The following is a 14,676-nucleotide window of genomic DNA, read 5'->3' as shown; positions in this document are numbered from 1 at the left end:
ACTCTTAAACCAATCTATGTAAGAAATATATATGCTAAGATGTAATATATACTGCACATATTTAAGTAAAGCACACACATATGTTTTAGTACACGACAGTGTTAGTTGGGGAAGCGAGTAGACAGACGATATAAGATGGAACGAAAGCAGGGCTTTCATCATCTCAAAGGGGCAACTGAAATAGACACAGATAAACAACATGACACACGTAACTGTTAAAATTTTCTTGTAAGTAAAAATGGCACAAATATTCTAAATGACAATATAGAAACATGAAAGATTGCTTAACTGATTTTAATAACATGACATAAAGCCCCTACACTTGATATAATTGTTATGCAAAATACATAGATGAATACTGTCTTCTTTTAAAAATATAAAATAAATAAGCAAGACATGAAAATAGGCAAGTTTCCATTAAATAAATGAAAAATTTAAAAAAAGTTTTGCTTTCCATTTCATTTGAAGAAGGGAAATTATCATTTTAAACAATATTCCAAGTTTATTAAACAAATTAAAAAAAATTTTATAAAATGTTTAACTTTCATCAGCTTCAAGGTTTATGTTACTCCCAAATTTTGCATATAACTGAACTTTCAAATCTGCTAACACCCGCTGAATTGATTCCACTCTGGATTCTAAGGCGTCAATTTCTTCTTGCAAATTTTTCTGCAAAAAAAAAAATTAGTTTAAATTAATTCTATTCAATTGGATGAATTCTGAGCATCTGTGAATGAAATAACATCTGGGAAGGATTTTAGGTCAAACACTTCCTAAACTTGGACAGGCAGCTAAATAATACTGATAATTAAATCTAAACCAAAAGTCTGACTGTGGGCATGTTTCATTCATGATCTATATTTGTTTCTTATAGACTAAATCAAGCTTTTCTCAGTTCTGGATGACTTGAAAGAACAGAATAAGATAAAATAGATTATCATATCCCAAAAAAGAAAGAATGCTATATAAACATATTAGGTAAACAGTTTACCCTGGGCCTGTCTTCTGACACAGCCTCTTTCAACTTCCCACAAAAATAACTACGGAACTAGAGGAAATGATAAAAATTCACACTCCCACCAATAATTTAAGAGTAACAACTTGTCAAAATCTGGAAGGTTTCCTAAGATGAGGCCCCTGGAGTTAGACTCTGAAAGAGCCATAATCAGAGTCTCATTTATGACAGAGAAGCTCTGCCACACGAAATGCACGGAATGTCAGAAATCCCTTCCTGGCCAGGATCAAAAGGATTTTTCCTAACTACGACAAAGAAAAAATGGATTCACAGAAATAATACACATACCCGTTAACACCTGGAACAAAAGAAGAATGTCTAGTATTGGCAATGTTAACATGTTAGAAATCTGGCCAGCGGTTCTCAAAGCGGAGCCCCCAGGTCGCCAGGGCGCCACTCCAGGCCTCGAGAATAAGGAATTCTTGGTGCTGGACTCAATAATCTGAATTTTTAACAAGCCCAAATGTTGTCAATGAATCCATACTCTGACCCAGTAATTACACTTCTCTGATTAGTTCCTTAAAGAAACTTCCTAAAGGTGACCAAAGATTTAATAAGAATGTTCACCACAATATTCCTATAGTAGAAAAATAGTGAAAACAAATTACTGTAACGAGAGGACAGTGAGCTGAATCAATGTCCTCTAACAAGACGTTAAACGGTCATCAAAAATGATGCTTTTGACGCACATGTGGCCCCAGCAGGCTCCTGGTGAAGACCTGCTGGATAAACGAACATTGAATGGAACAATAAAATACTCCCACTAGGATGTTAACTGACCAAAATGTGACGTAAAAATACATATAGGAAGAGAACATAAAAGAAACACATGAAACTGTTTGTCATGGATGATCACCTCTGGATAGTAGGATTACGAGTGGTCTTCTTTTTCTGTTTTATGATATTCTGTACTTTCTGAAAACTATAAATTTAGGCCACAGCTTCTGGGCTCAAAAGATCATCCCCTTTGTCATTCTGAGTGAGTCCCATAACCTAAGACTCTATTCTTCTTCAACTCTAAACTGGGATTCCCACAAATATGCCAGAGTCATCCTTGAGATTAAACAAAATCATATTTACAAGCATTCAGAGGAGGCCGAGGACATTGGAAGGACCCATGAAATGTAAGCTGGCATTCCTGATCTTGCCTACATCTATAATTACACGTTCTTTATGATGACATAAAATCCTAATTTAACAGTTAAACTTCCCCCTCCAGGGAGAGATTTCAACATACCTTGGCTTCTTCTAACATTTCTTGTGTTTCTTCTTGAGAATGACTAATGAAAACATCGCCGATCTGATAAGGTACCATTAAGCAGTCGTCATCTGCAAGCATGATGTCCTCACAGGCATCTTCTAAGTTCTGTAGTTGTTTCTGTATATCAGAAGTGAACAGCAATGAAAAATGCATTCAAAATTCTCTAACCGAGGGTAAAGCCCACTTGTCATCTGGGACACCGTGCTATGCTCTAAGAGACCCTTTCACAAAGGAACTGTCACACTGAAATAAGAGTGTCGTACATGTTTTAGATGGCATTTCCCACGGGAGCACACAGGAGCACACTAACTCACTGCCCTCTGTACCGCTCCAGACTGCTCCACGGCCCCTGGAGCGGACCACGGGGTATCCACGGCCACTCGGAAGGTCTCCTACTTTGCTTTTCTCCTTGGGAATTCTGCCTTCCAACAGCAGAATAAAAACACAAACACAAACTCGCCTTTCTCAGCTCTGCTCGATACAAGCAAATAATAACATAAATTCCCCTAATCAACGACATTTGACCTGGCCTCCAGCCCAGGAGAGCTGCCATGAGAAGTGGGCTCTGACACGCAGGCCTGGGGTGGGCAGCGGCCCAGAGTCCCAAGGACCGCCTGGCAGAATCCTCCCCAAGGAGGGCGCAGCCAGCCCTGCGTCAGCGGTGAAGCAGCAGCCCCATCACCGGCCCAGGCCTCTGCCACGTGGCTCGGAGACCTGCTCCTCGACCCTCAGCCAGAGGGCACGCCCCTCAACAATGGGCCTGCGCCCACCTTCCTCAACTAACATCTTCCTTCTTAAACTAACTGGAGTGTATCATGTGACTCGCAACGGGGAGCCCAAGAGCGCTACAATCACACAGGACTGATTTAGTTACAAAAAGCTACAGGAGGAAGAGCTTTCATGTTTCTTAAATAAGATCCAGTTTCAATACCTTTTTTACTTCTATTTCTTCCTTCAGCTCTGTGATTCTACTTGTATTCCGTGCAAATTTGTTTATCTTTTGTTGATCTTCAAAAGTGACATTGACATCTTCTGCAGCCTGAGAAAACATTGAAATGTTTTGTAGAATTAATCTGAATGAAGAGGTTAGAGGTTAGCTTTCAGCAGAACTCTGAAATATCTCGATTAACTGCTTGTCCTCAGAGTCCAGGACCACGAGAGGCAGAGACTGTCACAGACACAGGCCCTACCAAGCTGCAGAACCACAGGCTTAAGATGCTTCATTAGACCTATAACCTCTCCGGATAGGCTATGGAATGCCCAATCCGCAAAAACATTTCAAACATAAACAACAATTGAGAATAAATCCTGGATCAAGTCAGTCAACTTTTGGCCTGGAGCAGAATTTCTCAAGCTGGAACATTCTTTCATCAGGATGATCCAGGGAGCAAAAGTGCTGTGCTGGTTAATCTTGGTGAATGCCTCAGACTAGTTTACTCTCCAAGAGTAAAAAGCTGCTCAAGCTTACTGAGGCCATCAGAAGTCTGACCGTTTCCATAATATGTTAGAATTTATTTTTAATTGGAAGATAATTGCTTTACTTTGGCCACCTGATGCAAAGAGCTGACTCATTGGAAAAGGCCCTGGTGCTGGGAAAGATTGAGGGCAAGAGAAGGGGGCAACAGAAGATGAGATGGTTCCAACAATCTCAATGGACATGAGTCTGAGCAAACTCCAGGAGCTAATGAAGGACAGGAAAGCCTTGCGTGCTGCAGCTGGTGGGGTGGCAGAGTCGGACACAATTTAGTGACTGAACACCACCAACAGCTGCTTTACAAGGTTGTGCTGGCTTCTGCTGCACAACCTGAATCAGCCACAAGCACACAGATGCCCCCTCCCCGTGAACCTCCCCCTCCCGCCTCCCCACCCCACCCACCCCTCCAGGCTGGCAAGGAGCACCAGGGTGAGCTCCCTCATTTCTGTTATTTTTAATCTGATTGATACACTGGCATGAGGGTCACTATACCTTTCAGTGACTATATTCCACACACACACAGTAAAAGTTTACGTTTGCTTTAATGTAGAACTTATGTGTCTTCACTATGAATAAGGTGTAATTCACTGTAAAATGAAAAAAATTGAATGCAGAGTTCCCAAGAAGCAAGGAGAGATAAGAAAGCCTTCCTCAGTGATCAATGCAAAGAAACAGAGGAAAACAACAGAATGGGAAAGACTAGAGATCTCTTCAAGAAAACCAGAGATACTAAGGGAACATTTCATGCAAAGATGGGTTCGATAAAGGACAGAAATGGTAGGGATCTAACAGAAGCAGAAGATATTAAGAAGAGGTAGCAAGAATACACAGAACTGCACAAAAAAGATCTTCATGACCCAGGTAATCATGATGGTGTGATCACTCCCCTAGAGCCAGACATCCTGGAATGTGAAGTCAAGGGGGCCTTAGGAAGCATCACTAAGAACAAAGCTAATGGAGATGATGTAATTCCAGCTGAGCTATTTCAAAGCCTAAAAGATGATGCTGTGAAAATGCTGCACTCAACATGACAGCAAATTTGGAAAACTCAGCAGTGGCCACAGGACTGGAAAAGGTCAGTTTTCATTCCAATCCCAAAGAAAGGCAATGCCAAAGAATACTCAAACTACCACACAATTGCACTCATCTCATATGCTAGTAAAATAACGCTCAAAATTCTCCAAGCCAGGCTTCAGCAATACGTGAACCGTAAACCACAGATGTTCAAGCTGGATTTAGAAAAGGCAGAGGAACTAGATCAATCTGCTAACATCCACTGGATCATCGAAAAAGTGAGAGAATTCCAGAAAAACATCTACTTCTGCTTTATTGACTGTTTCAAAGTCTTTGACTGTGTGGATCACAATAAACTGTGGAAAATTCTTCAAGAGATGGGAATACCAGACCGCCTGACCTGCCTCTTGAGAAATCTGTATGCAGGTCAGGAAGCAACAGTTAGAACTGAACATGGAACAACAGACTGGTTCCAAATCGGGAAAGGAGTACGTCAAGGCTGTATATTGTCACCCTGCTTATTTAACTTATATGCAGAATACATCATGAGAAACGCTGGGCTGGATGAAGCACAAGCTGGAATCACGATTGCCAGGAGAAATATCAATCACCTCAGATATGCAGATAACACCACCCTTATGGCAGAAAGTGAAGAAGAACTAAAGAGCCTCTTGATGAAAGTAAAAGAGGAGAGTGAAAACGTTGGCTTAAAGCTCAACATTCAGAAAACAAAGATCATGGCATCCGGTCCCATCACTTCATGGCAAATAGATGGGGAAACAGTGGAAACAGTGACAGACTTCATTTTGGGGGGCTCCAAAATCACTGTAGATGACTGCAGCCATGAAACTAAGACACTTGCTCCTTGGAAGAAAAGTTATGACCAACCCAGACAGCATATTAAAAAGCAGAGATATTGCTTTGCTAACAAGGTCCATCTAGTCAAGGCTATGGTTTTTCCAGTGGTCACATATGGATGTGAGTTGGACTATAAAGAAAACTGAGCACTGAAGAATTGATGCTTTTGAACTGTGGTGTTGGAGAAGACTCTTGAGAGTTCCTTGGACTGCAAGGAGACCCAACCAGTCCATCCTAAAGGAAATCAGTCCTGAATATTCACTGGAAGGACTGATGCTGAAGCTGAAACTCCAATACTTTGGCCACCTGACGCAAAGAGCTGACTCATTTGAAAAGACCCTGATGCTGGGAAAGATTGAAGGTGGGAGAAGGGGACGACAGAGGATGAGATGGTTGGATGGCATCACCAACTCAATGGACATGAGTATGGGTAAACTCCAGGAGTTGGTGATGGACAGGGAGGCCTGGCAAGCTACAGTCCAGGGAGTCAAAGAGTTGCGACTGAGCGACTGAACTGATGTGACTAATGTGGTTAAATCAGTAAATAAAATTAGACAGCTTACATGACCAAGTATGGACTCATATCAGTAATAGCTAACGTTCACTGGAAAAGGAAATGGCAACCCACTCCATTATTCTTGCCTGGGAAATCCCACGGACAGAGGAGACTGGTGAGTCCATGGGGTGGCAGAGAGTCAGACATGACTGAGTGACCAAACGGCAACATTCACTGAGCACTTACTGCATGCCCAGGGCTTTCTAAGTACTTTATTACTGCTGCTGATCCCCCACAGAGAAGGCACCTAGTATTCTTGCCTGGAAAATCCCATGGACGGAGGAGCCTGGCGGGCTGCAGTCCATGTGGTCACTAAGAGTCGGACACGACGGAGTGACTTCACTTTCACTTTTCACTTTCCCGCATTAGAGAAGGAAATGGCAACCCACTCCCGTGTTCTTGCCTGGAGAATCCCAGGGAGGGGGAGCCTGGTGGGCTGCCATCTTCGGGGTCGCGCAGGGTCGGACACGACTGTGGCAACTTAGCAGCAGCAGCTAATCCCCCAATCAGCCTTAGTAAGCAGGATCATCAGCACCACTGTTCTACAGGAAGTGTGGCAGAGAGAGGGTGAGGAATTTGCCCAAAGCCACACAGACAGCCAGGGGCAGAGCTCGGGGTCTGGCTCCAGAGCCAGAGAGATCCACGAGCACGTGGAAATTAAAGGCAGAGTGTGTGTGTCTGCAAGTGTGTGCTTCACACACGCAATCACACGTATCTAGAAGGAGCAGGAAGTCCTTGGCTTCAGATTTTCAAAGGGGGACTATCTTTTTTTTGTTTGTTTCCTTCCCCTTTTCACTTTTCTGTTTTAAATTTTAATTTTATTAAATAAAAAATTGTTTTAATTTTCTTTTATATTGGAGGATAGTCAAGTGATTAATGAGGGACCACATATTTTTTAAAAAATCTTTTAAATAACAGACTTCCTTAGAGTTTCCCCTCACTTAAAAGACAGGAACAAGGGCACATGGTTACAATTTAAAGGAGGAAAGAGACAGACAGCTTCAACAAGGACTACTGTAGGCTCCATTACCAATAACAATAATGGTTCACAATAACCACCCCACACCCTATCTTTTCACCTGCTCTCTCATGACCAGTGACTTTTATTGCTTTCATTTGACAGGCAACCTGTTGTCTCAAGGAGTAGGGAGCTTAGTGGTCAGAACATACACGCAGACACCTAGAATTCAGCCCTCCCCTGACCCAGGCTCCCATCACCCAATAAAGATGCATCAGCCTCATCAGAGACCCTGTAGCTATCTTGGGAAAAAAGTCCTTTACAATGGGATATACATATAGCTTTCAATGTTCAACCTGGTGCATGCATGACTTTTATGAATACGAAGTTGGGACACACTTCGCTATACAATACAGATGCTAAAGTGAAGGCCACACACAGATGCGCCGGCATTCACGTCATCTCCCCGCACAGAAGTCTCAGCTCCCTCCCGTATACACCATTAGATAACCAGAGGGAATTTCTGTATGATGCAGGGAGCTCACACCCGGGGCTCTGTGACAACCTAGAGGGACTGGACGGGATGGGATGGGAGCGGGGAGGGAGGTTCCAAGCAGGAGGGGACATGTGTATACCTGTGGCTGATTTATGCTGATGTATGGCAGAAACCATCACAATATTGTAAAGCAATTATCTTCCAATTAAAAATAAATAAATTTAAATTAAAAAAAAAAGAAGTTTCAACTCTCTAAGCCAACAGGGAACAGAGAATTCTAGACTCCCACTCCTGCTGAATTTAAATACTGAGTCTTCAGAAGCCTGCACATGCATTCACAGATCACCTGACATGGGAAGGCTTCCTGGCTAATCCCCGGGAAGCCCAGCCCAGGGCTCACGGGGAACACAGCTGGGGCTTCGTGCACTGTTTCTGAGCCTGCAGCTGAAGCATGTTCAGTCAGACTCACTGACGCGGGCTTTCTGAAAAGCTGCAGTCTGGCCACCTGCCTTCTATCTTTCCACAGCAGGTGGTTCCTGCTGTAGCCTCGCCGAGCAGCAGCCCCCAGCACAGGGGACCCTGTGGCTCATTCTGCAACCGTGGTTCTCTCCCTGGGGTTAAGGGCTGAAGCCGGGGTGTGAGGCCAACACCCACTGCCTAACCCGCGGTGGAAAGAGGCAAGTCAGCGCCATCCCCGACTGCAGCTCCCGTTTCCACCTCGCTGACCTAGGACGCTCCTCTGCTGCTGGAGGCTCCATTTTGGCAGGGAGGGCGTAATTCTGAGCTGGGGGTGCAGCCCGAGAGAGGTCCACCTACTCCCCGACACCCTGTGCAACGTGCTGTGTTAGGTGTCATCCTTCCGGAAGGCTCCTCGTGGCTTTCACCCGTTCATAATGGGACCCATGTCCCGAAAGGTCAGGAGAAAAGACAGATGCAGCTACTTTCATTCACAAAGCCAAAATAACTCGAGGAGGAAGGAGACTTTGGTAGTGCTGGAGGTGTCAGAGAGTGGAGGACAGCAAGAGTGGATTCAAATCCAAGCAAGCAGGAACCACGGGCAACTCACCCAGTTCTCTGGAGACACCTCGGCTTTGTCATCGGTAAAGCGGGGAAGCTATCCCCACCTTCCAGAAGAGATAAAAATGAGCACCCAGCAACAGGCCTGGGGATGGAGTCACCTTTCAGTAAACGACAGCTAAGTGCTTTATTTTCTGAATAAAGTTTGCCAAAAGTCATTACAAAGAACAGACCCAGGTCTAGAAGAAAATTCTGCTAGGCCTAAGAGAAATGTGACTGCTCAAGATTTCAGGTGAAAATTAAAATCCCCACACTACAACTGCACCCTTCCCGGGAGCATCAGCCTCTCCTGGGACCCTGGGAGGAAGGGACTCACCCTCAGTCATGCTCACACTGAGTCTGGGACCACATCACGAGCAGGCTGGACCCACAGCTGGGCCCCCAGGATTCTAAACATCCTATAGCAAAACTCTGGCTAATTTTAATCTGTTTTAATTTTTGTTTATTAAAGGTTGTCTACCCACTTTTTACAATACAAATTTTTTTTTCATCTTTCATATGAACCGTCAGTCATTAATTTAGCATTTCCTAAGCACAAGGAGGGCTTCCCTGGAGCCTCAGGGGTAAAGAATCCGCCTGCCAATGCAGGAGATCTGGGTTCCATTCCTGGGTCAGGAAGATCCCCTAGAGTGGGGAATGGCAGCCCACTCCGGTATTCTTGCCTGGGAAATCCCACGGACAGAGGAGCCTGGCGGGCTACAGCCCATGGGGTCTCCAAGAGACGGACATGACTCAGCAACAGAGCAATGTGAGTTCCCCCTCATGAGCACTGGCATGCTTACATTCTAGTAGAAGAGCTAGGTAAAAAGTAAGAGTTTTTGCTGGTTAGTGATACGTGTGACAGTGAAAGCAAAATAGTTTAATAAGAGGTGGAAGTGCTGGAGGGCTTCTTTGAAATGTCAAAGGTGGCTTCTCTGAGGAAGAGACATTTGCCCTCAGGATGTATAAACAAAAATCAAACTGCAGTCCCCACCCAGGCCAAGAACTAGGTCTGAGAAAGGAGAACTTTGGAGATGTTAAGACTGAATCATCATCTCATCTTAACTTCTCACCATAAAAAGTCATGACCCAGTGGATGTTACACACGCTCAGTGTAAAGCACTCCAGACTGCAAAGAGCTCTTCTTAAACTCCAAGGGCTGTCCTATGATATTTTGTTCTCACTCTTTGGGCACGCATCTGTCTTCTCTGAGAGTCAGCAGAGAGGAAGACGCGCATGTCGCTAACCTATTAGAAACTGTCCACAGTGCCAGAAACACCTACAGGAAGACGCTGCACCTATGAGGCCTTCCTAAGATAAAGAAGAGAGCCTTGTGTCTGGGCCGTCACCTTCCCTGGCAAAGCCCTCTGCCACCATGGCCCCAGTCCCTTCCTCCTGGCCATCTTTTCACCGAGCGCACCCAGGCCTCTGCAGGAGGCACTCCCAGCCTTCTCTTGCCCTCCTCGGGGAATCCGGTAGACCACATCTTCTCAGGAAAGCTCTCTGACCTCAAGAAAGACCTATTCCAGCCCTCATTTCACAAGCCCCTTTCTTTCATAGTTCTTCTCAGAGTTGCAAATTCAACACCTTTCTCTGTGACAGCTGATTAACACCTGCCTTTCCCCAAGGGTGTCAGTTCTACAAAGCTAGGAGGAAAAGGAGATAAAAAGTTCGTTACTAGGCCTTCCCAGGTGGCTCACTGGTAAAGAATCCACCTGCCAATGCAGGAGACACAGGCTCGACCCCTGGTCCAGGAAGATCCCACGTGCCTCGAAGCAACTCAGCCCGTTGGCCACAACTACTGAGCCTGTGCCCTGGAGCCCAGGAGCCACAGCTACTGAGACCGCGTGTCGCAGCTACTGAAGCCCCAAGATTTTAGAGCGGGTGTCCCACAGCGCGAAAAAAGCCGCGGCGATGAGAAACCAGGCGCTGCCAGAGAGCAGCCCCGCTACTCTCTGCAGCTAGAGAAAAGTCCACTCAGCGAGGAAGACCCCGCACAGTCAACGGAATAAAGAAACTTCATTACTGCTCATCAGTCTCATCTCCGTCACCTCAAACAGAAAATGTGCCACTGACCATGCTCAGAGAGTCTATCACATGAATGAAAGGAAAATGCTGTTCCTCAGAACTTCTGCCATGAAGCCCAAGGTTCAAATCATTCTTTGACCATTTCCTCAGTGTTTACTTATTTTTTTTTTTTTGTACTTCAGTTTCTACATCTGTCAAAAGAGGGTGAACCACAACTACTACCTTCCATGGAGTTAAAGGTCATACGTGACAGCGGGCTTAATATAAACAGAAAACAGAGGCCAAATGAATCTCGCTCATTTCTCAATCACCAAGGCCCTAAACTCTACTCTGGAACCCCACAAGAATTTGTGGATGACAGACCAGTAGAAGGAGTGACTCGATTTGGTTTGCCTGGAGGTGTCCCAGTTTCAGCCACCCCTCCGGCTCGGGCAAACCTGAATGGTCACCCCACAGCAAGAGCAGGTGGCTAAAGGCTGTGAGGTGGTGTGGAGCCGAACACAATGGAAGCACATTACCACGCGGCCTCGGAAGGGGACTGAAGGAAAAAGACAAAACCTACGGAGCCAATGCCTTCAGCCAGCGGACTCTCATCAGACACCATGGAAGTTAAACACAGACTCTGGAGGCAGAGCTTCCATCTTTATTTATTTCAACCCTAACTTTGCCTCCTTGGTTCAGGTTCTTCATTTGTAAAATAAAAATAAACGCAGCATGACCCTATAAAAGGAGTCGAGGATTAAAATGCCGTACGGAATGTGCTTGGTACGGAATGTGCTTGGATCGGCGCATAGTACAGCCTCAAAAGCATCAGACGCTCTCATCGCCTTGCCCCTCTCCGCGTTAATTTCTTTCTATGCAGGTATCAAGCATCGGTAGCCTCACCAAGCGATAAGCCCTGAAGAGGCGCTTTGCTTGCTCAGTAGGATAAAATGTGGACTTTGAGGAAAGACAAAATTAAACCTGGGTGTGCACTCGGGTTCTGCTTATTAGCTGAGTCACCGGGAAGCCGCTCACAGCTCTCCTTCTCCGTCCGTCCCCGGCTAGACTGGAGGGAGCAGAGAGAACAAGCAGGCGGCTCCGGGCGCCGCGAGCCCTCGGTGCGGGCGGCCCGGCCTGCAGGGCGCGGGCGGGGACGGGCGCGGGGCGCGGGCTGCGGGCCCCGGCCCTGGGCCTCGGCTCCCGGGCGACGCGGGTGCCAGCGGCCCCCGAGAAACTGCGAGGGTTAGCCGCATGCCGGCTGCAGTCGGCCCCTCCGGCCACAGCCCGAGGCGGGCCCCGGCCTCTCCAGGGCCCTCGGCGCCGCCGGGAGGACCCTGCTCCTCCAGGGCGGCCGGGCGGGCCTGGGGACCCCGCGGCGCCGGGAGCCGCCCCGGCCGCCGAGCCCCGATCCCGCCCGCCCCGGCCCGCGGCCCCCCGGCCGCCCGCCCGACCCCCGGCCCGCCGCCCCCCTGTCCCCCGACCCCCGGCCTCCCGCCCGCCCAGTTCCCAGTCCCGCCGCCCCCCGGTCCCTCGGCCGCCCGCCCGCCGAGCCCCCTCACCGCCTTCTTCATGGTGGCCGCCATCTTGGGACTGCGCTACGGCGCGAGGCGGGGAGGGCGGCCGAGCGGCCCCGCGGCCCCGCGCCCGCCCTCGCTCGCCCTCGGCCCGGACTCGCTCGCCCTCGGCCCGGACCCGCGGCGGACGCAGCGCCGGCTCCACATCCCCCCGACCGGGCCTCCGGCCGGCGGCTTCTCGCGCCCGGGCTCGGGGTGACCTGCAACCGGGAAGGACTTGGTACGCGCCAATTAAAGGGGCAGGCACGCCTGTGGGCCGACAGAAACCGCGCGCGGCGCGGCTGCGTCGCGGGCGGCGAGCAGCAGGGGGCGCCGAGCGCGGGTCCCGGGCAGCCGCCTCCCTGAAGAGCGCGCGGCGACGCGGGGCGGGGCCTGCCCTGCCGGGCTTCATTCATTCTGCGCTGACTATCCGCGCACACGCGTGCCTCCCGATTCTTCGTTGTCCTTTTTTTGTCTTTACACTCTTAAAAGTCACTGAGGACCCCAGAGAACTTCTGTTCTATATTCATCGATGTTTACCACATCAGAAATGAAAATTTTTTAATGTACTTATTAATTTAAAATAGTAAAACATTCCTTCCCTATGTATTATAAGCAACACTTTAAAATAACTATTTTCCAAGACAAAAAAAAAAAATATTGAGAATAATGGCATAATTATACATTCTTGCAAATCTCTTTAAGGGCTGGCAATGGTTCTCACACCTGCCTCTTTATTCGCTTCCTGGCAATATGCTGTTTAATTGACACAGATGAAGAAAACCTGATCTCACATAGGTATGAAGTTAAAAAAGGAGGCCCTCCGGAGATCCCCTGAAAAAATCTCAAGGACAAGTTTGACAATTGCTGTGGACAAGTGTCATTTCTCGAAGCCCCAGTTTCCTCTTTGGGAAATGGGGATTTGGGCTAAGTCGCTTCAGTCGTGTCCGACTCTTCAGGACACCGTGGACTGTGGCCACCAGGCGCCCCTGTCCGCGGGATTCTCCAGGCAAGGACGCCGGAGCGGGCTGCCATGCGCTCCTCCGGGGGAGAAGGGGACAAGGATGCCCCATGGCACCGCCTGCTTCCCCACCACGGCGCTCGGCCCCGCGTGGCGCTGCCCCTCCGCCGCGGCCCGGCCCCGGGTCTCGGCCCCGCGTGGCGCTGCCCCTCCGCCGCGGCCCGGCCCCGGATCTCGGCCCCGCGTGGCGCTGCCCCTCCGCCGCGGCCCGGCCCCGGGTCTCGGCCCCGCGTGGCGCTGCCCCTCCGCCGCGGCCCGGCCCCGGATCCAAGCCTTTTGCACTGGGTCTTCCCCGTACACAGCTCATGTGAGCTCAGTATATATTTGCTGAATGAAGTTTTTGTTTTTTCAGGGTTAAATCTCTTCACAGGATCTGGCCTGTATTGGACTCTCCATCAATGACACGCATTCATTTAAAAGTTCCTTAACTAGCAACATTTAAAGGTGTTGCAGAAACAGACAGTGGAGGGGGAGATAAAACATACAAGGGTAATATCAGGACTTCTCTGGTGGCCCAGTGGCTAAGACTTTGCCTTCCAATGGGAGAGGTTCGGGGTTTGATCCCTGTGGGGCAGCTAAAATCCCACACGCCTCAAACCAAAACATAAAACATAAGCAATATTGTAACAAATTCAATAAAGGCTTTAAAAATGGTTCACATCAAAAAAGAAAGCAAAGTCATTACAAATGGTGCCAAGTGCAGGAAGGGAGAAACAAGTGAGGGGCTGAGACAGAGAACAGAAGCAAATGATCAGAAGGGGGTCTCTGGAGGTGGCCATTGAGAATGAGGAAAAGATGGAAACTGACTTTATTTTCTTGGGCTCCAAAATCATTGCGGACAGTGACTGCAGCCAGGAAATTAAAAGACACCTGCTCCTTGGAAGAAAAGTTATGACAAACCTAAACAGCATATTAAAAAGCAGAGACATCACTTTGCCAACAAAGGTCCATATAGTCAAAGCTATGGTTTTTCCAGTGGTCATATATGGATATGAGAGTTGGACCATAAAGAAGACTGAGCGCCAAGGAATTGATGCTTTTGAACTGTGATGTTAGAGAAGACTCTTGAGAGTTCCATTGGACAGCAAGGAGACCAAACCAGTCGATCATAAAAGAAATCAACTCTGAATATTCATTGGAAGGATTGATGCTGAAGCTCCAATACTTTGGCCACCTGATGCGAAGAACTGACTCGGGAGAAGACTGTGATGGTGGGAGAGATTGAAGGTGGAAGGAGAAGGGGAGGACAGAGGATGAGATGGTTGGATGGCACCACTGACTCAATGGACATGAGTTTGAGCAAACTCCAGGAGATAATGAAGGACAGGGAAGCCTGGCATGCTTCAGTCCATGGGGTCGCAAGGAGTCAGACGTGACTGAGCGATTTTCACTACACCCACTTTC

General features: G+C 47.8%; 1 protein-coding gene across 1 annotated transcript; it reads right to left on the bottom strand.

The window, feature by feature from the left end:
- Positions 1-209: 209 nt before the first annotated feature.
- Positions 210-12,534, bottom strand: PFDN4 (prefoldin subunit 4). The gene is made up of 4 exons (XM_070472786.1): positions 12,258-12,534; positions 3,208-3,315; positions 2,253-2,393; positions 210-669 (listed from the first exon to the last, which is right to left on the bottom strand). The coding sequence occupies exons 1-4, from the start codon at positions 12,279-12,281 to the stop codon at positions 538-540; spliced, it is 405 nt and encodes a 134-aa protein (XP_070328887.1). The 5' UTR covers positions 12,282-12,534; the 3' UTR covers positions 210-537.
- Positions 12,535-14,676: the final 2,142 nt, after the last annotated feature.

Source organism: Odocoileus virginianus, chromosome 9 (assembly GCF_023699985.2).
Source record: "Odocoileus virginianus isolate 20LAN1187 ecotype Illinois chromosome 9, Ovbor_1.2, whole genome shotgun sequence".
NCBI lineage: Eukaryota > Metazoa > Chordata > Mammalia > Artiodactyla > Cervidae > Odocoileus > Odocoileus virginianus.
This window is presented reverse-complemented; position numbering and strand designations above follow the sequence as displayed.

Coding starts and splice junctions, on each gene's coding strand:
- PFDN4 (XM_070472786.1), bottom strand. CDS start 12,281: ATGGCGGCCACCATGAAGAAGGCG. Junction 3,316..12,257: donor CGGCCACCATGAAGAAGGCG/GTGAGGGGGCTC, acceptor ATGTTTTCTCAG/GCTGCAGAAGATGTCAATGT. Junction 670..2,252: donor AAATGTTAGAAGAAGCCAAG/GTATGTTGAAAT, acceptor TTTTTTTTGCAG/AAAAATTTGCAAGAAGAAAT.